Below are 26,391 nucleotides of genomic sequence, written 5' to 3'. Positions count from 1 at the left end.
AAGTTGTCTCTGGGCAGAACCTCTTAGGTGTGTCTACATCACTCTCCTCAGCTAATCTTCTATTGTGTGTTTATCTGTATTTCGATAGTTTTAGGTTATTTTAGCCCTTTGCTACCCCAGATACTAACTATGGAATTTTTGAGCTGCCTTGAAGTTGATGGTTCTATATCTAGCATTCTCAGTATCTGGAAAGGCATGCTAAACTCTTCTTTAAATACTGCTGTTAAAGGAAGCGTTAGTATCTCAAAGGGATTTGCATGTGCTTGGGAGGTCAGCATTTATGCTTCATGTTCTAACACATTAGAAAAGCTGAGAAAAACTTTAATAGCAGTTTTAACCATCTCACTTAAAGCAAGTTCTGAGACGTCAGAATCTACTAGTACTGTTTCTGACTTTACCACTGTGTTAGACTTCTGATTAAAAATCTTTACTGGGAATAATAATAAAGACCTGCATCTTGAAAAATGGAAGGATACCTTTTTGCTTCAACTTTGAAGCCCGCATGTAATTCAAAGCGTGATGTTGAGACTCAAGGTCATCAGATGACAGACAGTGCAGGTGCAGTGGCCAGCAGTCTGACCTTGAAAATTAAATGTGACTTCACTGATTTCTTCAGCTATCACTATTACTATTACTGTGATTGTACTAATGATTGCACTAATTTCCTAAGGAAAGGAAATTCTTAGAGAGCCTTGACTTGTGGTTGTGATAAGATCATAACCAAGGAATAGCTGTGCTGGTTCAGACCAACAGTACCTTTGGGCCAACATTCTGTTTCACATAATGGCCGTATGCAGACACCCAGGAAAGGGTAAGAACAAGGCAAACATGATACTTCTCTGTAATGCTGTCCCACCTTCCCAACTGTTTACAGATGAGGGTTTTCTTGAACTTTTTGTGACTTGTCAGTTTAGTATCCTCCATGGATCTGACATCTGAGCACATGGTCAGTGTCTTCTTGAGCCCATGTAAACTTTTGCAGCTATACCATCATTTGATAAGTGGTTTCTACAGTCTGTTGCAGGAAGAACGTGCCTCATTTCTTTTGAGTTTGAACTTGTCTCCTAGTAGCTTCATTGACAGCCTCTTGCTCTTTCACTGGAAGACACAATTAATGGGTGATTGCTGCTGAGACTCTGTGCCACTCAGTTTTAGATTTGTCATATCCCTTTCAAGTTCTCTATTTTTCCAGGCTGAAAAGTCCAACACTACTTAACCATCTCTCATATAGAAGATAATGCATATCTTTGATCATCTCTCAGAGCATTCTCTCAGTCTCCCATATCCAGGTTAGGAAATGGATTCTCCTCCAGACAGTGAGAGGTATTGCCATAAGCAATTTGACTCTTTTGGGCTTTTTGCAAATGTCCGGAATTCCAGGGAACTCAAGCAATCTTTCCATACAAGTCCATAGGAGAGATCCTGTATCCAGCATTGGATGTATGTGACAACTCACTGGTACAGAGGACAGTCTCTCATTAACAGAAAATAATGAAAAATTAAATGTGTCATTGAACATCTGAACACAGACATGGATTTGAATGCCATGACTTCAACAGATGACAGTGTGTCTGCATCACATTCTTCTACCCTAGAAAACAAGCCTAAGCTTCATGGCTTATAAAAAGATGGCTGCTATTTTGAATACCCCTTCTTAAGTCTTAGTGAAAATTATTCACATTAGTGTTGGTATTCTAGACTTAACCTTCAGAAACAAGATTATTATCATACCAGCAAGAAATACTTGATGAAATCCAGCAGCTGGACTACAGTTTCCAGAATAGCTCCCAAGTTACGTTAACTGCCACCTCATTGTTCCAGACTCACCTGTTGCAGAATTATCAGTGATGGCAGTGACAGCACATAACTCTAAAGATAATGCAGCTTGCTGTGCTCTTTATGACAACATCCTTGTCCACCCTGCCCCCCAAAATGCTAGATGCACTGAGTAGAAATGTGTTTTTCTCAGCTACATAGAGAGTAGATACACCAAATATCAGTGCAACTTGTGGCAGAATATGATGTGATTGATCCACATCTGGTATTCTAGACACTTGGAATAAGGAGAGTCCAACATTATTACACCAGCTTAGTTAAACCTTTCTCTTTTGAAACGTTCATTACTAGCTGCCTTTAGGAATATATATATGAAGAAAGAATGGAAATCATACACTTCTAACATCACAGTCAATAAAGAGGTAACTTCTTGAGAGTCTTTGGAGAAAAGAGTTTAGGCCAAATTTCTCATGTGCCTAGAAGAAAGGATAAAACCAAAACTTATCTGTATTGGTTCTACCCAGGGGGAACAAAAAGAGGCTGCTTACTGTGTATTATTGTCAGATATTTGCCAAACAACTTCGGCAGCACTGTCCCATTTTCTTACTCCTTCACAAGGGACATCAACACAGACTTTACAACAGCAGTTAATCTGATGACCTGTTTGTCTCTGGGGTGCTACTGGACATACATACTCTGCAAATTAAATACATTTTTATTCACAGAGCAGTGCTATGGCATATAGTAACTGGAGTCTCTAAGATATACTGACATATCGCTGCATTTCTCCTGCTCAGGTAGGGATATCCTTTGATGTCTCACAGAATCACAGAATCATCTAGGTTGGAAAATATCTTGAAGATCATCTAGTCCAACCATTAACCTAACACTGACTGTTCTCAACTACACCATATCCCTATGCGCTGTGTCATATCATAATAACTATGGAGGATGTATGAGGGGAAGTTCCCAAATCTGTTCTCTTCTTGTCATTGACCAGTATGCTTATTGGTATCTACCTGATACACCTATGAAGCCATGAATCCCATCATGCCTTGTATAACATATATTCAGAGTCCTGATAATATACATGGCCCTAACCATTGGCTTTTCCTGAAAAGATGCAGTAGAAGTTGTGCACAGTGTTAGTTCTTCCTTCATAAAAGTTTTACCACATATTTATAATGAAGAATATATAGGTTCTGCAAGTGTCTTGTGACAGGCTGTATGTGACTGTTGTCAATACCTTCAGCAAGAGGCCAAAACCAAGTCTGCCTTTAAATCAAACTGTGATCTTGTAGCTATAGCATTCTCCTGGGAGAAGGGAGTGGTTGGCTTAACCTTTGAGGCTAAGCAGGAATTGGAGGTGGGGTGAAGTATTCATTGAAATATCAGTGTAATAGAACAGCAACATAGTTCATAAAAAATGAAACAGCAGTTTGATTTGATAGATAAAAATTAGACAGTTGTTCCCTGAACTGTGAATCCAGGTCTGGGACTGATGGCTGACTACAGCCTTTTATTCAGAAACAGAAAGAAGGCTGTTTAACTAGAAGGTTTCTTCAGGAGTCAGTTCTAGGTTCAAGGTTTGCATGTTACAGTGGTGTGCAACAAGGAAATCAACAGTAGCTTCGCAAAAACTGTGTTTGGTATTAAATTACAGTTTTGATTTATTTTTTTTTTAAATAACTGGGCCCATTCAAACAAGATGGATTTTTAATACAACTGAGTGCAAAACTGAATTAAGGAGTTAGGGATGTAATGCTTAACAAATAAAGGGGGGGTTTGTATGTAAAACAGTCACTGAAATGGATCATTCATATGGGTACTCATTTACAATGAACTTAAGGAAAGAGGCTATGGCAGAAAAAGCTATTATTTCTTTTCACCTTCAGTGTTTGTTGAAATGGCCGCTGCACAAAGTCTTGTTTGTGAACTGTACTACAGTTATCTAGTATGACCTTATTACAAGACTGGATCACTGTAGCTATTTTGAACAGTGCTCACTTTATTCTAAGAATTAACACCAAATTTATGTGAGCACTCTTTATTATGTCTCCACTTAGAGTAGCTGTCTGTCAGAGGAGCGAGCAGGCGGACTAGACTGCAACGTACATATACTTGACTTAGCTATAGATTATCAAACTTGATACTATTATGGCCAAAGAGCGGCAGCAAGGAGTTTAGTGAGAAAGGATGGGTGTGCCATGTAGATGTACCATTGGAGCACTGCTGAACAATGCCCAGGGAAGAGAAAGGGTTTTTTACTTTATCTGAACAGATTTTAATTAACTGTGACAAGTTTTGAAAAGAAGTTCTTTTTCCATGCGTGTGTTAAAATTCTTACCCTTTTCTGCTCCAGGCTCAGAGAAGGATTTAGAAATTCTAATTGGAGCAATTAGAGTTATCTCAAAGAACACTTTTGTCCTGTTCCAAGACTTTGCAACATAAATAAGACACACTTTCAGAGAGAATTTTTGGTTTGCTGGGGTAGATAGATTGATTCAGTAACTGGAACTCTTACTACCATCATACTAGGGGACATCTTTCTGATGAGTTAAAAAAATTAAGTTTCTGCTTTTTCTGCTGCTGCTTTATTCTTTTGACATTTCAGAATAGGATAGCAGGGAGAAGGGATTTAAATCAAGATAATTAAAATAGTTACATCTTTATCAGAATCACTTGATTTGTCTAAAAGTAATTTTAAAACATGTAGAGCTTTTGCGGGAGAAAATTTGAGAAATGGGGCTATTGCAACTTGAGGGCATCCATAATTTATTCTTTATACAGTTTGCTTTTTTGAATACCATTGTTGTTTGGAATGTCTTATGTGTCACTTTATAGAAGAATGACAGGATGGCCTGAACTACATGTTGGAGAATAAAACCAAGTATTTTTTAGTTAACTAAAACTTTCCAGTCCACTGAATGATGCAAACATCCTGCACAGAACATCACATTTGATCATATAAAGACATGGGAAGGGCAGTTAAGATTAAAAAAAGTCAGAATTACAGCTGTGGTTTTAATTGCACCTCATACTTTTTGTCAGTTTTTTAAAAAAGAAATTAGTGTGTGAAAGAGCATGTTTTTCCTATTCTCTGTGTGATACATGCTGTCAGATTATATAGGTTCTGCAAGAAATGGAAGGCATGTCCTTTTTTGCTTTGGAAAGTGTTTATCTTGTGGTGCTACTGGAAGATAAGTTGTATTTTTAAGCATACAGTGTACTCCATTATAAAAACATCATTGCTTGAGAGTGCACCTTCACATTTCTTCCAAATCCCATGCAAAATCAGAGGCAACAGTAATTGAGGGAATAACAATGAATGATGTGGCCAGGTTATGAAGGAAAAAAAGGTTCTGATTAAATTCCTTCCTTCACTATTACACAATGTGTATAATTTATTAATATTTTAAAGACATAGTCCTGATACTGCTCAGTATTGAGGACTCCTTCAGTTCTAAATTATATTCTCTAATTTTCAATTATTTTGGCATTCCTTGGTCAAGAAAAAAACAGAATTTGTCATTCTTTATGTCTTTATGTCTTTATGTCTTTAAATGACTTTATCACAGCTGTTCTTTACATATTCAGTGTTCGTAGCACTTTTGATGAGCTGTTCTGTGTAATTATGCTGACCAGAAAATTATAGTATTATTTCTCATAGGGCTACTGTGCTACCTTGCAGATCTCCTTGGCAGATGTAAGATAATATGATGCACACCATTAGTTTCTGTCTATTTTGAAGTAGACTTTTTTTTTTTAAGGAAAGTAGCCATTCTTAATTAAAAATTGGTAGTGATGATGTACCAACCCCAGCTCTCGTTAAGTTGTCCACACTGTTTGAAACTTCTGACTATTTCTAGCCCTTAGTTTTCAGTTATTGAATCTTAATGCTTTTTGGACAGAACAATCCATTTTGAATTTTTGTTGCCTGTGAAGGCATATTAAAGTTGTGATCAATTTGCACAATAATTTTTGTTTTAATTTTTTTTCTAAAGAGAAATTATGCTCCTGCAGTCATTCTTTGAACTCTCTTCAATATATCAGTATAGTTTTAAAATTGTAGACATGCAAAGTGCACACAGTATACCTGTAGTGGTAGCACTATTGCCCAACAGGTAATAAGGTGTCCCTCCACCTAAAGCTTTTCTTGTTTATATGAAAGAATTGTAGAAATTCTACTAGCTTGTAATAACGGGGTATTAAGCATAAAATCTGGAACAGAAATTGGATAATAGAGCATTCTTCAATATTCTTGGCAATGTTGTGATGATATCTAGTGGCTAGAAGTTCCCACTGGCTTAACTGAAAGAGAAATATAGTGCATATTCTTAACAGTAATAATAAATAACAGTGAAAAGCATGTATGTTGCACAAAACTTGGGAACAAGTAGCTTTTTTTGGTTATCTTTTTAAAGATAAAGGCATCATTGAACATATAAAAACATAAAAAACATAAAACAAAACATATAAGAGGCATCCCTTGTAATAATTTAAGTTGCATTCAAAAGTAGAAAGATGCTGAAGTTTACTAGTCTGTTATGGAACAGTATCAGTTACATGTGAATGTTCTTTTGGTATGAAAGTAGAACAAAGGAATAATGCTTTATCAGAATGGATAACTTGCAAGGAATGAAGGATTAGTTTTGTATTTTTCTGATCCTGATATCTGTGTGTGGTCTTATGCTTTTAATTGCTACTCAAAGTCCTGTTTTGAAGATGAAAACACTAATTTTCATTCATCTGCATGGTGTGTGTCCACAATAGAATGTGCATACATCAGAGACACAATATATTAATATTTCTCCATTCTGCCACTGAAAGGTAAGTACGTAACCTGTATTTCACAATTAAGAAGGATGTCTGTGCACAACCTTCCTTCAGCAGCCACACTTAAACCTGTGTTCTAGGGAGCTTCAGCCTGCCTGTGGCCCTGTTTTCAGGCTCTTTAGAACTGTCAGCATGTTGCCAAAATTATGTCCTTACTATGCAGTCAAGAGGTGGGAGGTGGTGTTTTTCAGCAGGTTATGTCATCCAAATCGTGGTGGAATTACTTAAGATGATAGAAATAGGATGTTTCCTCTGCCAAAGTGCAAAGCGTCACTTCAAACAGTGGAGGTACAGGCATTTCTAAAGAAAAAGCTTAGAAGAATTTTTTATTTGGGAAAATGCTGTGCATGTAAAAAGTAGACATTATTTGTCAGCATCCCTTCAGTGATACGATGTTCTCCTACTGTGTATTCTATCTATTTTCATAGTTGTAGTTGCTTTTATGTTCTCAGTTCAGAGACCATGTCTGCACAACTGGAAATTATCTAGTATGTAATTGCACTACTAAAATAAAAATAAAATATAATTAGACTTTTGGCATATTATTCTTTGACCATCTTATTTTTTGTTTTCTCAGTTTCTTAAAGTACACAAGAATTTAATTTATTTTCTATTATCAAGCTTTTTCATTTAATTCTACCGTAACAGTCCTTGGATGGTTGTACAACTGTTGTGACAGGAACAGCTGGAGATATAACTTCCTGCGTTTAGTGAAAGCTCATGCAATTCAGACTAGGATACTTTTCACTCTTGGATCTTTCTTCACCTTTTTAAGCTTAAAGATTCATCTTCAGAATTATTGCTGATTTCCCATACGTGAGTTCTGAAGTTCGGAAAAGCAACTTCTTTTTAACTCATAAATTCAGGGGATTCAAACCCTCTTTTCTTCCCCTCCCGTATAACTTTTTTTTTTAAGTGGACATGAATTTGAGCATGCTGCCAAGATGTGACTGGGGTGTCTTCAACTGTGGACTGTTTTTACTAGTTTCCTCTCAAAGGAGTCAAATGACATGCTTGGAGTTGTGTTGATTATATGTGTATCTTTAGTAGGTGCTCTCATAGCCAAGCAGAGATTACAGAATAATTTGGTATTACAGCAATATAGTATGTGTGTTACATCAAATGTTCTCAAATGCCCCCTCACTTAATGTGCCACACCTGAATTTACAAAAAGGACGGTCAGTGTCTTACCCTCTTGTTCCTCTCAGCCTGGGATTCACAGGAAAAGACTTGAGAATTCTGAGAAGGGACCGAAGGATGTGGGGCATGTATGAGCCTCTCCAGAGGGATAGTCAGGAGGCATGTTTCTTTCTTATTCAGATGTTTGTGTACTTGTACAATGGATCACTCCAAGCAGTGCTGTTCACTTCAGCCAAATAGATACAAGCCTGCTCTTCTAGAGCAGTAAAGTATCTGAATGCCTCTATAGTAAAATGCTGTTTGGTGAATTCATGAATGGAGTCCCCCGTGTCCACTCTGCAGTCTTCAGATATGGCTGTTTTTCAGGAGGAAGCCACTCCTATCACTCGAGTTGTACGAAAGCGTCTTTTGAAAATTTCTGAAGGCTTCAGTCTAGCTACAGAATCATACATGCTAAGATACTGAAAAGGTGTCTGTAACAACATTGTGCCAGTGTCGAGACAGGAACTCACTCACTCTATCCAGAGCTCTTAAGAAGGACTGGCAGCCACCCTATCTTGAAATTATGCTGCAATTCTTGAATCAACACATTAGATCTGGTTGAGATGGAAACAGGGGAGGACATACCACAGCTACCTTAAGGAAGGCAGCTGAGATCATTCCCAATAGAGGAAGACTGAGGGCACTGAAGAAGAGTCATATTTTTCATGACAGGTACTGGTAAGAGCACTGAGAAACAGGTGGAGAGTGTTAGATCTGCTTCCCATCATATTTGTAAATGCTCAGGCTGGTCTTGAGTGATAGAAGCTCATCACAGCTTATGCTTATTAAGGCAATATGTAGCACTATGAATTTTGTCTCTGATCCTTGATTGAGGGTAGTGAGATAAGCGCTGAGTTTCTATGGACAGAATATGTGGCAGACTTGTCCTATGAGTAGTTGAAAGGACATTTTTAAAGCAAATTCAACCTTATGATGAGTTTCTTTTCTAACATTATGTATAGCAGCATAACCAAATGAATCTCTAAAACATTACCTCTGAAAGGGTGGCAGCTTGAATAGTAGTGGAGACAGACTAGAAAAGTAGTTTCACTGATGTGTCTCAAGAAAAATGCTGAGGATGGAGTAGATAATAAAAGTGATATGACCATGTTGGTGCAGATTGTACTGATGATACCCTGTGTGCTGACAGCTTCTTTTTTCCTTCTTCTGAGGATGGGCACAGGAAATGGTAGAAAAAGGTTCAGCTGGTTGGACTGACTGCTGTCTGATTCGACAAAACTTACAGTTCTGCTAAGGAGATGATTCCAGCGATAATGCCTGCAGTCTTTAGATAGCTCTGTGATCAACCCCCTGGAAAGTGCATCTCAGTGTAGTATGTTCCCTCTAACATCAGCGTATTCAAGATAAAGTGGCTGCCTCAATTGATTTAAAACCCGTTGAATAGGTGGAAGCCATATCTGTTTAACTGTAGACAAAAAGAAGCATGCTCCTAATGCTGTAGGCAGGTGGAAGAGTGCTAGAAACCAACAGCATGGAAGGCTGGTGATGAGAAATTGCTGGTTATGCTGTGCTTTGGACATCAGTGTGAAGAATAGCAGAGAGGAATGCGCACTGCGCTTTGGGCATGTATTACAGGCAGATAGAGGAGATCTTGGGCCAAAAGAAACATCTGTCTAGACTGTTCAGATTTGAGTAAATCCATTATGTGAATGCAGGTATAGGTAAGTAGAAGAATAATAAAAGTATTGCTCCACTCTGGTCTACATGATGTAAGTGATGAGAGGCTCTCAAGTTTTGACTATGGAAGAAACAAATATATTTATAGGGGTTTTCTGGTTTATTTTTTCAGGAGGTAATTTTTCAGAAAATACCACACTTCACTGTGAACATATTTGTAAAAATAGCTTCTCAGGAAATAGACAAGTATTTAAAGACACAAACCTTATACTAGATTTTCTACTGTTCACAGGCATCAATTTATGCAAATGGCCTTGTGCCAAATTTATGCAAAATTCTTCTTGTGGCCCTTGTCATATTACTACACATTTCTATCTTGCTCACTTCATAGCTATGTAAGAACACTTAACAATCTTACAACATAAGTAGTGTTTTCAGTATTTTGAACAGCACTATACAACTCTGCCTTTCTTATTCAAATAATTAATCATATGGAACAAGTTGCACATATCACTACCATACAAAATGTTATCCCTTCACCATGTCTATTGAAAATATAAGTTTGTGGATGGCTTTTTAGATTTGACTTTTAGGTTATTAAGAGGAGTGGGTGGCTAAACCATGTGTGTGCACATAGACACTAAACACTGTATTGTTTCTCTTGTATTCCCACTTGTTGGTTTGAAACCCCTAACTACTTTATACAGCAGAACAAGTTGTTTCAGCTTTCTATTGTTTTATTCCTTAGCAAGCAGACTGAAGCATGCTAGTTCCATGAATTCACATCAACAGAAATATCACATGGACTTTTGTGTTCTTGTGTCTGTTTACTCTGAGCTTCTAGAGCAATGTGCTATGCAGTCTTGTACTTCCAGCTACGTTCAAGGCCCAGTGGAGAAAGATTTTCATCACACATAATTAAATGTTCCTACTCCGGAGTAAAAAAGTTAAGAGTTATCAACACAGCTGCACCCTGTAGCTTGTTGAAACAGAAACCACAGCACTATTGTTTCAGTAAGCATCTGGTCAAATAAATTACGTGTATGTCTTCCATGAGAAACTACTAATAGTTTAGATCAGTTTAGCAGGCAGATGAGAGGAGTTTTTAGTAGACTCAGCTGTCATTTCAACAGTTTATTTTGAGGAAGTAGGTAGTTGAAGATGCAGTTTCTGTGTGCCTTTTTAACTGAGGCTGTAATTCTATTGAATAAACTTTTGCCTATGCTTTTATTGCTATGAGAAATGATAAAATGTATGAACTGGTAGCATCAGAAGGCAGCACTGAATTATGCTGTGTATTAGAAAGAGAACCTTATGGCAATTTTGTGTGTATTTGGTAGGTGGGACAAAATACCATTAGGCTAACTCTTGCTTTCTTTTCTGCTGGTACAGGAGATCCATCGTCGATTCGAAAATGCTCCTGACACAGCCAAAACAAAGGCTCTGCAAACTGTTATTGAGATGAAGGTAAATGATTGCATATAGGCAGCAGTAGAGTTTGTTCTCTGGAAAATGGGTTTTCATATGAAAGGTGACTCTACCAAATAACATATTTCTGTCAGTCTTCTAAGTTAAAATAAGTATATTTATTTTTTACAATTTCTTTTTTTAAACTTTTTTATTATTGATCAGTGAAGAGGCAGAGCTGCTTCATGAGACAATAGAAACCTGCCTTCTGTCTACAGATCTGCCTACAGATTTCTTTCAGTTAACCAAAAGTCCATTGTATTACAAGGATGGGAATGATGAATTAGTAGGCTTTAGTGATGATGTGGGTTATTTTCTTTTTATGGTATCAACATTTGAAACGTTGATTTGCATTCTGTGTGTTGACAAAGTTAGCAATTTGCAAACTCAAAACCCGCTTTAAGAATGGGTCATATAGCTAGAAAGATGTCTGTATGTCATCATAAACCTAACTTTTCTAGACGTGATTGAATTCTTAAACCATTAACTCAAGTATCTAATGGAACAATGGCAATTTGCCAAGAGCTCAGGAGCCACAAGTGGAGTGTGTGGTTTACACAGCTTTATGCAATCATATTTCGTATTGTGTAGTCCATAAAGTACATCAGACAGGCCTTGGACAAATACAGTTAAAAAATTCGAAACTGTCTTCGCAAATTATTCTCTTCCAGTTTTGTATCATCTCTTTCTCTCTCCTTCTTTATCTGTGCCTTTTTCTTTTATTTTCCTTCTTTTTTTCCCTTCCAGCTCTTCCTATTCCATCTCAATGTTTTCCATAGTCATTGCCCATCTTTCTACTCTGGAGCCTTTCATTTACCATCTTCCTTTTATTAATCATCTTTGTGGTCCATAGTAAAGTAAACTAATCAACCATCTAGTAACAGTAAGCCATCTTTACTATCAAAAGAGAAAACACTGGTATTTCTGGGAAATGATGTGAGCACTGAAAGGAAATCCTGTTGTAAATTACAACATATCACTTCACCTTATTGCCTCTCTATTTGTTGCAAAAGTCCGCTTTACTGGTCTTAACTTAAGCATCAAAAATTAAACAGGAGATCTGACTAGATCTTCATAATGGTCCTTTAGAAAAGTCTTATCTCATGAATGAAAACCTATATGTGAAAATCCTTCATGCTTTTTTTCAGCTGTGCTTTGATTATCAGACACAAAAAAAATTATGAATTATTGGTCTATGAAAGAATGGAGGATAGTTTCAAATCCTACCTGTATTTCAGGAGAGATTAAATATTTTGGAGAAATTTAATAAAAAAAATAGACTGCTTTAAGAGATTACCATTCATAATTACATATCCATGTATGTATGCATGAAGCTCTTGTGTGCTGTATGAATTTGTTCTTGCTGTTCCTAACATTTAAGACTTCTAAAGAAACAGAAAACCAAGTAGATTGAAAACCTCTGATCGTCCTGTAAAACTATGAGGATAATGGTACATTGACTTGTTTATTTTTCCAGATGGATATTTTTTTAACCATGGAAATTTTTTATATGTTGTATATATGAGACAGAATACTTGAAGGGTCCTCTACTGCTTTATCCACTCAAAACTAGATTTTCCGGTCAAAACTAGATTGTTGCATCTTTTCCTTGCTTATGGTGCTTTTTATGTTCTCCATTTGTGACCCCACTTAAATTACTAGTAGCACAAACCCATTTCTTTGCCATTCTTGCAGTCACATTTTGCTGTTCAATTGAATTCCTCTGTTTTATGCTGTCTTTGCATTACAAAGCAACCTTTTCTCATGTTCCTTTATTTATTCATCATATACCGTGTCCCTGCCCCTAGCCATGTTTTCTTTAAGTACTAAACTCTTGCTTTCCTTGAAAGGTATAAAAAATTTAAAAATGAGTACTTGAGCCCTCAGCCAGATGGTATGTAAAGAGGTGTAGACTGATTTCTGTAGGAAGTTCAGGAGTAAATTTCAAGGGCAGCTACCTGTCCAACAAATTACTTCCTTTTACTGCAGTGGTATGTTAACAAATCATCTAACTGTGTATCTTTATCTGTCTCTTCTGATCGTTTTCAGGATTCAAAAATTTCTTCCATGGAGCGTGGCCTCCGGGATTTGGAAGAGGAGATTCAGATGTTGAAGTCAAATGGAGCTCTGAGCACAGAGGAACGTGAAGAGGAAATGAAGCAAATGGAAGTGTACCGTAGTCATTCCAAATTCATGAAAAATAAGGTATTGAGAAAACAAATGACAGTAGTAAGACAAACTGAGCTTAATGAACAAATGAGGGAAATTTTCATACTTCAGTAAAGAGTTACAGTTTGGATTCCCATTCAGACTCTGGGAAACAGAATTTATTTGTATTCTTCCATGAAGCCACTAAAATAACTTAAAAATATTTAAGAGAATTTTAAATTCAAATTTGAAAATACTATAATGGTGGTTCAGTAAGGTCAATGGCCTAAATTCTTCTTTTACTGTCACACCTGACTTCCTTTTATATCAGAAGGATTTTGTGTTTATTTTTAGACCATTGCTAATTCATTATAGTTCTAGGTTTTATTTGGTCTAGAGTATTTTCAGATGTAGTCTATTGAAAAAAGAGTGTTTCTTTTTGCAACTGTTGTACTAAAACTAGTAGGTGTTTTTATTATGTAAAGGCTGAAAAGTGCTGCCTGAACTGTTTCTGTAATGGCTTTCTATTACACTCTCCATTAGCAGAGTCAGAATAAGAGTAGATTCTACAACAGTGGTGGTGCCATCATTAATTTATGCTGTTGGAAATAAAAGACAAATATAGCAGTGAGACATATTGATCCTCAGGTATAAAGATGGACACTGGCTACTGAATTGTCTGTAGCCAAAAGTCAGTTCATTCCTTGTTTCTCCCAAAGAAGTGTTTCTCAGTCTTTTAGTGAGCCCTAACATATTCTAATGAAGATTCAGGCCACCTTGTACAGTAAATTTAAGTATATAGTGAGCAGTCCTGCTTTTCTTAGGTAGCTTTTGTGTACTCCCTGAAAGCAGTGTACAAATCCCTGGAACAGAGATTGAAAACTACTCTACTATGTCCTGAACAATTGTAACCTACTGCGTTTATCCTGCTTGAAATTATTTGTCGAAAAAAGAAAGGTGGAGAAAGTTTCTTGGAGAACTGTTACTTGCCCTGAAGTAGAAACATGTAGTAAGTATGTTTCTCCCACTTCCCTCATGCCAGCTCACTGATTTATCTCAAGATAAACACATCTGTTCCTTCATACTTTTGCCTTTTATCCCACTGAGTTGCTTCTAGAATTGAAGGATATCCCCTTCAAATTAGGAATGGAGAGATGGTTTTTGCACCTCTTCCTTTCATCCCTTCTTTCTTCTTTCCTTCTTCCCTAGTTACCAATTCTCCAATTTCCCCTTCCCCTCTCCTTCTGTGGGCCTCTAGATCTGTTCAGCTACTCAGTTCTGGCACCTCTTCTGACTATTGTCTGCTCATTTATTTTTCTGCAGAAAATTTGCTCCATTTTGATAACTCACCTGTGACTCATAGCCAGCTCCAATCTTGATATTTTGCTCTCATACCTTGTTTTGTAATTGCACAACATTTATTTTTTTCAGTATTGTATTGTATAGTCATCTGTGGCTGTATGTTGATAATTAACTTTATTTCTGTTAAACTGAAAAATGTCCCTTTTCCTGTCCTAATTTCCATGTGAATTCCAGTTTCAAAACCATTGGGTGAAATGCCTCATACTTGACATATATAAACATAACCATAACTATACATCTTTGTTTCATAATCAAATTCTTGTCTGGCAGCCTATATGAAAATACAGAGACATTAAATTTTTGAGAAGACTAAACGAAGAATGGAAGAGAAAATGAGTGACCAGTGTTGATCCTTCTGTTCAGTTCTTTGTCACTTTTAGTTACTTGGATTGAAGTGGGCTAACTAGAAGCTGACAAATGATAAATATTTAAAAGCATAACAATGTCGTGACAGGTAGAACAACTGAAGGAAGAGCTAAGTGCCAAAGAGGCTCAAGGGGAGGACCTGAAAAAGAGAGTGGCTGGTCTCCAGGCCGAGGTCTCTGCAGTAAGATTTATCTTTTGTGTGCAGTGGCCATTCACTGGGGCTTGCTAGCACTCTGGCTTTTGGGGTAGCTCTTCTTCTCTTACCTTCTTTACAACTTGATGTAACAGAACTAACAGCCTGCTCAGCCTTGTAGCTGCCTTCTGTTCACATGGTTTTGGTGTCCATAACATCATTCTTCAACTGAACATCTCTATTTGTTTTGTTACTGTTTTTTAATGGTATGAGCTGTTTTAGCCGTAGCTTATTCTTCTCTATTGAAGCAGATTTTCAAAAGTATTCAGCACCCATTTTGGGGCCAGACTTTCAAAGAGATTTGCTTTCCCTAGTAAAACAAAAATAATTTGAAAACATGTGCTGAACCCTCTTAACATTGCTTCACAAAAATAACAAAAGCTGGATGCTGAATGCTTTTTAAAAATGATTGTTTAATTTTAGCAGCATGAATTTAGGTTATTCCTTTGCTGTGAAATTAGTGCATTTGCTGAATGATCGTAGTGTCTCACCAAGAATAGAGATGTGAGCACTTAATTCTTTCTCTTGCAACTTGGAATGGTATGAGCTGCATTCTTCCTAAAGAGCTTTAGTGCATTGGCAGTGTGGGCTTACAGCTCTAAAATGGGGATTTCTAGAGAAAATGATCTTAGGGTACTAATTCAGAATTTTAATGTAGTGAAATGTGATTGTATTTAGATGAGAGCATTTTACCAAAACACAAGTATTTAGGGTAAACATCCCTTCTGAGATGACTCCAAAAAGAATGTCTTTTCAAAGAAAGACCGAACAGGTTTGAGAAAGTTTTACTATAATTTAGGCTGCCTACTAGCTGAAAAAGCTTGTGTCATCTGAAATTTTTAAGGAGGCTTTTTTGTTTAGATACTTCAGAAAACATAACTGGCAGTAAATAGTTCATCTCTTCCCAGGTATTCTGCTGTGCCTAGCAGTATTGTGCATCTGGTTGTATTGGCTGACAGCAGAAATAGTGCTGCTAACATCAGTACTTTTGTATCTAATTTAAATAGGCACTGAAATCATTCTGTGGACATATTTTCTTTTAGTAAAAGTATGAAAAAAACAACTTAGGATGTTTGAATTAAGTGAACAATATTGAATAGTTCTATAAATCAAATTCTTATACTCCTTCCCATTATTCCATTTAAAAAAATTAGTTTGGTTGAGGTTTTTTGAGATACATGTCCTCCTTCCTCTCCCCTTCTTCCTTATGTCCTCATGTGCACTGTTTCACACTGGAACACAGAAGTCCTTGATGACATCTTTTGATGCTATTTTAATACTCTTCAGTAAAGAGTTTTCTTTCTTTAATGGCCCATTATTGAAACAGTGTTGTCAAGGCAAAACCACATTTACCCAAGCTTTTCCACTCAGTTATTTCTACTAGTATATGCATTTGTTCTAATTAAAAATAAAAATAAACAAATTATAAATTGTAGCTTATATCAGTTTTGTTCTTGACACATTCCCAAAAATGGACAATGACCTGGACTTGTTTTTTAGTTTGTGACGTCCTTTAATTTCTGTTTTGAAGCACTGGACAACATACTTTTGGGATTGAAGGATTTTTTTTTTAATGTTACAAACAAAATTGTTCCGTTAAAAAAGGGAAAATTGTTTAGGTTTTAGAGGTATGTCCACCTCTGCTATATAATACATAAAAGTAAAATATTGGTATTTTATTCTGAGAGATTTATTGGAGGCAAACCGGGAAGTTGGTTGTAAACTTGGACATAAGTTTACATCTAAGACTTCTCTGTCCTCTTTAATTAAATATATTTTTTTCCTCCAGATTGACATCAAAATTGTCCTGGGTGATGACTGCACTTAGAATGAGATTTCATGTCATTTCAGTGCTTTGCTTTTAACATTTGTTACTGTTTGTCTTTTAAAATGATTATCCAACCTACATTTGTTAAAATAAATTGGCATTTCCATACTGATTGAATTCACTAAATTAAATCTAGGAAATTGCTCTCAAGAAAGTGCAATTCCACAAACAGTTTTCATGTTTTTTTGATGTATATTTGCATTTGCTTTAAGAAGCTTCCATAAATTAAAAGGTATTTCTTAGAAGATTGAAATGCTGGTTTTGTAAATAGTGGGAAAAGTAGAGGCATCTTTACATACTCTGTAAACACGATGCTGGATTGATAGATGGATGGAAACTCACCGGTTTGACATTTCAAAGCAATCATCATCCTTCTGAGAGAGAACTGTAGGTATCTCATCTTTTATTGCGGGATAAGGGTGCTTTCTCATTACAGTTCTGCTTCATCTTCATTAAAAATTTATCCCTGCTAAGTAACTGGTTTTGGTCAGTCCTTTGAAAGATGACTAAGAACAGACCGACTGTTAAAAAGAACCTCTCTTGAGAAACTGATGCTATAGCTCCCCCCTCTTTTTCCTTGTACCTTTTGCTCATGACACAAATTTTTGCTGGCCTTCCATTCAAGATAACTGAAGGCTTCACAGTTCTGTGGGATAAGTTTAGAGTATCATACTGTTTGTTGGTAGTGAATTTATAGTTATTTTTGTAAGGAAAGTATAAATTATTTTTTCCTTTGCCCATCTTTTCTTTCTTTTTCAGATTGGTCAGGTGAAACAGGAGCTGTCGCGCAAAGACACTGAGTTGCTGGCCTTGCAGACAAAGCTGGAGACCCTCACAAATCAGTTCTCTGATAGCAAGCAGCATATTGAAGTTCTGAAAGAGTCTCTTACAGCTAAAGAGCAAAGAGCTGCCATCCTGCAGACAGAGGTGAAATGGGCAATTCTGTACTTACTGACTTTTCATAGAGAAAGAGACAAAAAGCACTATTTCTTTTCTCCTTGCTTAGGTTATACAATACCATAGCCATTCAGTACTGCTTGTTCTGAGCATGTTGTGTCTTTGATTATATGTTTGATTCTCTAGGCCAGCGGATTGATCGTAAAGACAAATGTATAAGTGAACACATATTCCTGTGGATGAATACACACTTCTACGACATGCTCCACTAACATGCAGTCACTAATATTATTTTGCCTTGGCACAGCTAAATTGGAAGTTGCAGTGCTTGAGCTGGGGGGATTTATTTTCAATGATCTTGTAGCTAAAAGAGAGCAGAGAAAGGAAGAGTGTCCCAGTAGTATACAACTCACTGAGCCTTCACTGCTACTGCCAGCATGTATGGGAAATCTTGCATGTAAGCCTGTACTTACACCTGAAATATGGGCTTTCATGTTTTATGATGCATATTCCAAGATAAAGGAAAAATATTTTCAAAACTGTGTTTTGATAACAAATGCTTAATAAATTCCCGTATTATGTAAGTCACAAGTGTATATCTGAACATCAAATGGATAATGACTATAGCATAAACTTATTGCTTTCAGACATTCTTGAAGAACAAATATGAAATGTTGTGTGAAGGCAGCATTTCAATCCCCTGACTTGAAAAACTGTAGTGTTAGTAGAAGTCCAAAAGATGGCGGTCACGCATCAAAAAATATTTGTGTTGTTACAGCTAAAACAGTAAAAAGCCAAAGGAGCTGTGAAACAGGCTTGCAGAAAATTTGTGGGTAAAACTGGTAGAAAGATTCCACATCCATAAGAGTGTTAAGAGAATTTATTTGAACTTTTTACCCTCGTGTAGCTTTCCTTTAGCCATGTTCAGTGAACCTATGGGTGCATATGGCCTTGTCCACATGCAGAAATCAAGTTACATAGTAAATATCTTTTGACGTTCTGAGATGGCTTTTCTGATTATTCTCAGATTTACGTAGAAGTTGAAATTGCTTTAGTCAGTATAACTGTGAAAGTGTGCTAGTTTACAATCATAAACGTCTCGTTAAATTTGTTCATTCTTTTTTGCTAGTTAGAAACGTACCCTAGATTCATACCTGTTTATTTTAAAAAATAGTTACATTTCAGAATATCATTGGAAGTAGGTATTAAGTAAATAAACATTTTAAAATGTAAATTGCAGGTTTTGATCCATTAAAGTAATTGAAAAGAATATAGATATATGAAATTACTATGCAGTATTGTGGCAAACTTACAAAGCTAGAAACATGTTTCTCTGCTTACTTTTAAATAATAAAAAGCGATACTTTTCTGCCTATGAGAGATGGGGGTCTTGAAAAAATGTGCTTTATTAACAAGTTAAGAGACTTCAGTAGATGGTCATAATTCCATCTGTTATGGTAGGTAAACATATTTCTTCAAATAAATTGTACAGAATTTAAACAAAATATTTAAAAACAAAAAGACCTGGTTATATTCCATTGATAGATACTCTTGATAGTTATTCAGAATGTTTTGATTTTATTTTAGCTGAAGGCCAAAGTAGTTTTTTAATACAGAAAATTATTCTACTCTCTTAACTTGTAATATTACTGAATAATCATTGAGAATATTTGTCCTCCACTGGGTTCTTCCAAATGGGATTCTCATATAGCACCACAATACAAAACCAAATTGGATTCTTCCTCCGAAATATGCAATCTCTTTTTTTTTTTACTAATAAAAAGTGGCTGAAAGGTGGAGGGGGGGGGGGAAGAGAGATATTTTCTGCTTACTGCTTTTAGGTTATTCGCATAGTTTGCTTCCAGATATCATAAGTGAAATGTAACATCTACAGTAACAGTGAAAGATGATTTTCCATCTCTCTTTCAGTAAGGAGTTGCTGTGGAGCTAAAACATTAGAATGTTTTAGAATGATGTTTTTATGATAGATTTAATGGATTCAATACAGTCTAGCATATTCTCCACAGTAAAATGTAGCAATCTGGTATGGATTTTAACACATACAAAATGTTGTTGATTATCAGGCTATTCCATTGTATCAGAATAGATATTTAGAATGATCCATTTATGTTCCTGAGAATCTATGTAATTCCAAGAAGATATTTATACTTTTTGAAAAATAATAACATCTTTTTCATCCTTGCTGATGTTCTTTACAGAAAGCTCAACAATTAAATCATCATGCACAATCACCTTTCTTCTGTCTTCACAAGTGATCTTTTCAAGTATAAGATTGAAACACGTTGATAAAATACAGCATTGGGATGTTTGTTGTTTCATCCTGTGATGTATTTGGGGTTTTTTTAAGGAAAAGGTATCTTTCTATACAAGAATTTTCACTGGGAATAGGGTAGGAGTGTGAGATCCTGCCTGGCTTCACTTGTTGACAGTACTGGTCAATGTTAAAACATAACTAGCTTCTCTCAAGATACCTAGAGAGAGTTATGAGGAGGAAGAAGTGCATTTTCTGTCATATATTCGCAGACATCTTCACCAGGGATTGGTATTTTAAAGTCATATTTAAACAAATGTTTTGAGAGAAAAGAGCATACCTTCATAATCCTCTGCCTTTTAGTCATCTGTTCAAGAAAACTGCAGGTATGTAGGGAAAAGCTGTTGGTATAATATCTGAAAAGTGGATTTGCCACCTGCCACCCTAGAACTACAAGGAACAGTGAGCTGGTTTTGGGGTGTTTATCTTGAGGGCTATTGGGTGGAGAGGATATTGTGGTTAACTTTTCAATTCATGGAGGAACCTTTAAAAATATCTCTAAAAATGTACAATCTCTTTGTAAACAAAACAAAAAATAAATCAATATTTATTTTGGAGTTAAGACTTCTTCTGTAGAAAGTTTGTGTTTTGTCCAGTGAGCCCTTTAGCTTAGGTCAATGCCAGAAGGTATGTGGCTTCAGTGGGAGGATAAATTAATCAGTGAGAACATTCCCCTTTATTTTTGTATACTGCCCAAGCTGGCATGGTTCTGTAATTGGTCTGTTCCATATGGTAAATTCAGATTAATATTCAGTAGAAAAATGAATCCAGTCCTCTGGAAGTATTTTATTTGCTGTGAATGTCTCAGTAGAACATAAAATTCTCCAAGGGTCTTTCTTTATTGGGGCTTATACTGGCATTTTGAAACTATAATAGACTCTCCCAAATCAGAGGCAGTTCAGGAGTGGATCATGTTTAGTGAGGAATGTGCAAATGGGAGCTGGGTGTCTCTAACAAGGCTTGTTAGCACCAGCTACATGAAGACCTATGCTGACACCTACAGACATTAAGCTCAGCTCACAGAACTGAGTTCATCGTGTTTAGGTATTTAATACCTTGTGCTAGAGACTGCGGAAGAACAGTTGATCTGATTTCTGACCTGAGCAGGCCCTGGAAGCAGTACATCTGTCCTGCATTGAGTTTATAACCCTAGCAAGAACCAGACAGGCTCTGCACAAAGCCAGGTGTCTGCACCTCTGCTCCATGGCATGGTCATGTAATCTGACTAAGTTGTGCAGATAACTGAGGGCTGTATGTTCATAAAGAATTCACTCTTAATTCTTCTACAGACTGTATTGGATAGTGCTGCAATTTGTATAAGAATGTGAAGAGTCAACTCTAACATAATTAGTAAAAGATCAGTGTCAAAAATAGAGAATTAAGTCTTCTGAACTACCACTGCATTCAAAATCAGTCAGTAAACATAGCTTTTAAGTCTTAAATACAGACTATGCTATCAGGAAAACAGCTTAACTCTTTTTTTTTTTGTGTTTATATGGTATGTTTGCAACATAGTAATAGAATGTTGTAAAACTCATCCTTTTTAAATTGTGCTCATTTCAGGTATTTGGAGCCTTCACATAGCAACATATACAGTAGGATAAAAGCAACTTTCACCTTACATACCAAATTAATTTTATGTGTTTCTCTGTACATTTCTCAATTATCTTTGAATTCTGAGTGTCGACGTAGATAGAATTACTTCAACATCTACTTTAAAAAGGAGCCAGCTCTTGTTAGAAACCACAGCAAGCTCTAAACACATATTTCAGGATTGTTATTCTGTCTGTTCCTTTTGCTGCCATTAATGTAGTCATACCAACAGAGAATACAAATTCTGAGTTTTGCTGTTACAGAGAAATCAGGGCTTGGATATAACACCTTCTGATATAACTGAATGGAGTATGACTTGGTTCACTGATCTAAATCAATAGTTCAGCCATGGTTTGAACAGGTGGCAGGTAGATGGGAAGAATCAGTCTCAGGAAAAGAGTAGAGCACTATTTTTTCTAGGCATCACTGACATCTTCCTAAACCCAGTGTCATAATACCCTGATTGCTACTGTACAGTGGAGATGACAATAAAAATAAGAAAAAATGTGTACAGCCTAAATCCTATTGACTCAAGCTCCTGAGTCAGTTCTGAAACTTGCTGTGGACTTCTGAAAATTTTAGTGATTTCTCTAAGCTGTAAGCTAGGAATATTCTGAAAGCTAAGACTGCAATTACAGAATCCAAGATTTTAAGAAAGCTTAAGAATAAATTGAAATATTGTGTCATTTATTGTATTTATTCTGGTAGTCATTGGAGCTACTAATGTACTAGTTTTTCTTAGAAATTTGGAATTCTACATGCTTAATGTGTGGCTATACATATTAGGAACAGAGTCATACAGTATTATTTACTGCTACTGGAAAATTCTGTGAAGACAGATCAGTGGTTCCCCACATGTTTTCCATACATTGTTCTTACAGGGAAGAAATTTAAGTCTTATGTATGGTACTCAGCTGAAGAGAGGTACCTGTTGTACCTGTACCTAGGAAGGCTATTGTGTTGAAGGTGGCAACAAATGTGCTTGTTTCGCTAAAGCTTCATGAGAAATCGGATGGTATGTGCAGGTCAAGTTAGCAAGCCCATTGTTATGTGAAGGACTACTAGTTACCTGAGCTGTACTGTAAGATTTTACTTGCCATGCATAATTAGAGACATAGCAGTCTATTACTGTGAAAGCAGTTAGGTTAACCCAGGGTTAAGACAACACTATCCAAGATGCAGAAGTCAGGAGAAAGGGGTGTCAGCACCTCAGTAGCTGTTTGCCTAGTCTTTCCATGTGCAGAGAAAATCTTAAGCTGACTTTGTTGAAGTTGGCATCACCTGACTCACACAGACCTCAATTCTTGTCACTGTGGGAGGATGCCATACATAAACTGAGCTGACATGAATAAACAAGTGCAGTGTTCTGCCAGGAATAGTGCTAAGGTGATGATTGTGTGTCCTGCCAGCCTTTGAAAATATTCTTGAAAGTGTTTTCTGTGGTTTCCTAGGCAGGGACCTCACACAAATAAAACCAGGAATGCAATTTACCCCAAACCGTAAGCTAATATAGAGTTCAAAGAGAATAATCAATCAGAAAATAGAAAGCATTCTGTGAATAAATTTCTGTTTGCAGATGTTCTCTTTTCACTTAATACTGTGCTGTAGGCATCTGGACTCTCTCAAATATTTTGCAACACAACTGTTGAGAGTATGTGGATTTTCTTGTGAGGAAGATTTTCAGTTTCCCTTCAAGAATTAATAAAAGTGACTCTTAGCTTTAATATTAGAGATATCCAGAGAAGAACATACCTAATCAATCTATAAAATTGCGTGTTTTTAAAAAGAAGACAAAGCCTGATCCACCTGCTAAACTTTTCATTACAAACACTAGCAGTCCTATAAATCATATTTGGGTAGTACCTGGTACTCTAATATCACTGTAGAATATACTCCATGCCCCACTTGCTGGGTGAGAGGTCAGGAATGTGATTTTAATAACATATGTGTAAGTGAGAAGGCTCCAGACATAGAGGTGGCAGTGGGATTGCAGTGCTGATGGGGAGACCAGGGCAGTTCTTTTCTCCACTGGCAAGTGCTTATTGCTCTGTGTAAAAGGAATCAGACAAAACAGCAAAGGATTTTGTTGGCGTAACATACTGTAAATGTAGAGCCTTAGAGGCAAATTTTCCATTAGCAAATCAAAATAAAGTGGAATTAGAATAACACATTAAAATTAAATATTGCTCAAAATACTGTAAGCATAGTGACTAATTTCTTACCCTAGCTGGAGTTGTCCAAGTCGTCTTTTTACTTCATGTCTCTGCTAGCCTATGCTGTGCAGAAGGACCAAGAAATTCATTGATCACCCTGTTTACTCTGTGCGACTGATGTCCTGTAATGGATTCAGCTGACAGGAACCAAATCTGATACTGTCAAATAAGATTAGCAGCCAAGCTGGCAGATTCGAACTCTGTCTGAATGCTGAGTGGATAGGGGTCAGTGGGTTTCTTTTGGTATCTTGAGCAGGTTGGTGGTGTTGGATTTCGTGTTCCACAGTGGTCTTTGAGATTAGTCTGTGCTCTGTGGTGACCTTATTCTTCTCATCAAATTTATATTCAGATAGCTCTGATTCCTTCTCCCATTTCTTTTGTCTTGTGAGCTCTGTGTTTCATTTGTATAAGAGAAATGCAGAAGGAAAAGCAAAAGCTTCTCAACATGAAGTTTTGAAGTTTGAGGATACCATAGAATTCCCAGAATGTATTTCTAAATTTATTGAGTCAATGCGATCTCTAAGTATGTTTGTGTCCAAATTTCAGCCACAATATCCTGTGCTGTGTCATTTGTCCCATTTTATCTTTAATGTAAAACTTCATCCTGCTGAAAACACATTACGTTTAAACTATTATGTTGCTATTTAAGTCAAAATATTTTTAGCCATCCTAAGGTAACCCTCTTTCCATGTTTTGATCTGCAGTGGCCACAAAGACCTCTGCTTTCATTACCTCAGGCTCAGCTAATATTCTGATTAAAGCTTAGAATATAAAGTGACTGTTTGTTACTAAGAGTCAGTGTTTAAATCTCTGAACATTAGTAGTGTTTCAAGTAAAGGGATCAGTTTTCCTACATATGAGAGAACTTCTCAACAACACATTGTGTTGGCTTCTACTTTGAGGAAAAAAATTCCAGACTTGTATCTTACTGGACTGAGTTATGTCAGAAGTGTAATTTAAGTTTTTCCAAGAAGGAGCATTAGTCTCATATAATTTGGGAATAAAACATTTGATTATCTTTAGTTTAGTCTTCTATCACTTGTGATAACTGTTTTAGCACAAGCTTATATATGTTGAACTGCTAAAGTAAGGGATGTTATTTTCTGAATCTGTTTGTAATTTGACAACACATACTCCCTTATGGAAGTGTAGTTTAACTCTTGTAAAATTTCTCTCCTTCAGTGCTAAGCAAACACTGTTTCTGCATGTCTGAATCTAGGTGGATGCTTTACGGTTACGTCTGGAAGAGAAGGAGACTATGCTAAATAAGAAGACAAAGCAGATTCAGGAGATGGCAGAGGAGAAGGGGACTCAAGCAGGAGAGATCCATGACCTCAAGGACATGTTAGAGGTGAAGGAACGCAAAGTTAATGTTCTTCAGAAGAAGGTACGGTCAGATACACATCTCTGATGCGTCTCAATTTTCAAGTCTGTCAAAGAGTCTGAACTAGAATTTACATTTTGGAGATTAATGATTGAATCCATTCATGTAATGGGAAGATGGTGAATGATGAATTTTAGTTTGAAGTTTTGAAGAAAAAACCAAAGAATTCAAAGCAGAGGTTGTTGCCTTTCACTGGTTGCATGTGCTGCTTCTGCATCCCTTTCCCTATTAATAATGACTGAAGTATTTGTAGGAGGGCACATCATCTGAAAAATCAATCCTTTCACACCCACCACCTTAACAAAGCCACACTGATTTGAAGCATAGGGCACTGGGTGACTATGACTTCAGTATGTGACTAGATGAATGAGGGCTTGTATCGGTAGAAGCAATTAGGAAGATTGCTCTGTAACTTACCAAGAAAAGTCCAGGAAGACCTTTGTATAACTTTCATTAGAAATGCTGTTTTATCATACTTAATATTTCTTTGGAACTGCTAGAATAGGATAATCAGGGTTCAGACTATCCGGCCTATCTTTCTGGATAAGAAAATGTAGCTCTTATCAGTGAAATGGGGGAGGCCTGGATAAGAAAAAGTAGACCCTGTCAGACAAATTAGAGAGGTTTCCCAAAGGGCATTGAGTCCTAGGGCAATGAATGTCCTTATAGATGATAGTTTGTGAATTGCACACAATATATCTCAAATTGCTGCTGGTAAAAAGAGGGAAATGCATGTATCACAACAAATTTTAATTTACATAATGTTTTTTCCTCTCTATCTTTAGAGAAGCTTCTCTTGGAGCTTGTATTCAAAGTATTAGGCTGTGAATGTGGTGAATTTGGGGTTTTTTCTAGACCTGTAAGCAGTTCTATGGAATTCCTGTGATTTAATAGTTCAGAATATTGATTAATTTCTGATGCCTTGCCAATGCCTTTTCTTCTAATATACAGCTATGAATCATGAGGGTTTAGGTCATGTTCAGTTCTGCTTACAGCAAACCTCATGCTGGAATGGAAGTTCAGGCATGGAGTTTAGCCATAAATAAGTCATTAATCATTCCAGAGCAGACCCCTAAGTCTTCATGGTCTCATTTTTTGACTGTTCATCTTTTTAGAAACACTTAGAGATTTCTAATTTTTGTGCTGTGCTTTCTTTCTGTTTTCAAAATTGGTCAC

The 26,391-nt window shown here is 36.5% G+C and overlaps 1 protein-coding gene across 10 annotated transcripts in view; it reads left to right on the top strand.

Annotated features, from left to right (window-relative positions):
• The window catches only part of ERC1 (ELKS/RAB6-interacting/CAST family member 1), a 304,797-nt gene that overhangs the window by 71,097 nt on the left and 207,309 nt on the right, over positions 1-26,391 (top strand). For 6 of the 10 annotated variants that reach the window (XM_074826137.1, XM_074826141.1, XM_074826135.1 and 3 more), the window contains exons 4-8: positions 10,825-10,899; positions 12,949-13,104; positions 14,864-14,947; positions 17,556-17,723; positions 25,051-25,218. In XM_074826137.1, the coding sequence (XP_074682238.1) occupies positions 10,825-10,899; positions 12,949-13,104; positions 14,864-14,947; positions 17,556-17,723; positions 25,051-25,218 (651 nt within the window). The remainder of the gene's footprint in view (positions 1-10,824; positions 10,900-12,948; positions 13,105-14,863; positions 14,948-17,555; positions 17,724-25,050; positions 25,219-26,391) is intronic. The other 4 variants (XM_074826139.1, XM_074826142.1, XM_074826138.1 and 1 more) reach the window with 1 other exon arrangement.

This window comes from Strix aluco, chromosome 5, assembly GCF_031877795.1.
Source record: "Strix aluco isolate bStrAlu1 chromosome 5, bStrAlu1.hap1, whole genome shotgun sequence".
In the NCBI taxonomy this organism is placed as follows: domain Eukaryota; kingdom Metazoa; phylum Chordata; class Aves; order Strigiformes; family Strigidae; genus Strix; species Strix aluco.
Note: the sequence above shows the minus strand (reverse complement) of the source record. Positions and strands in the feature narration are given on the sequence as shown.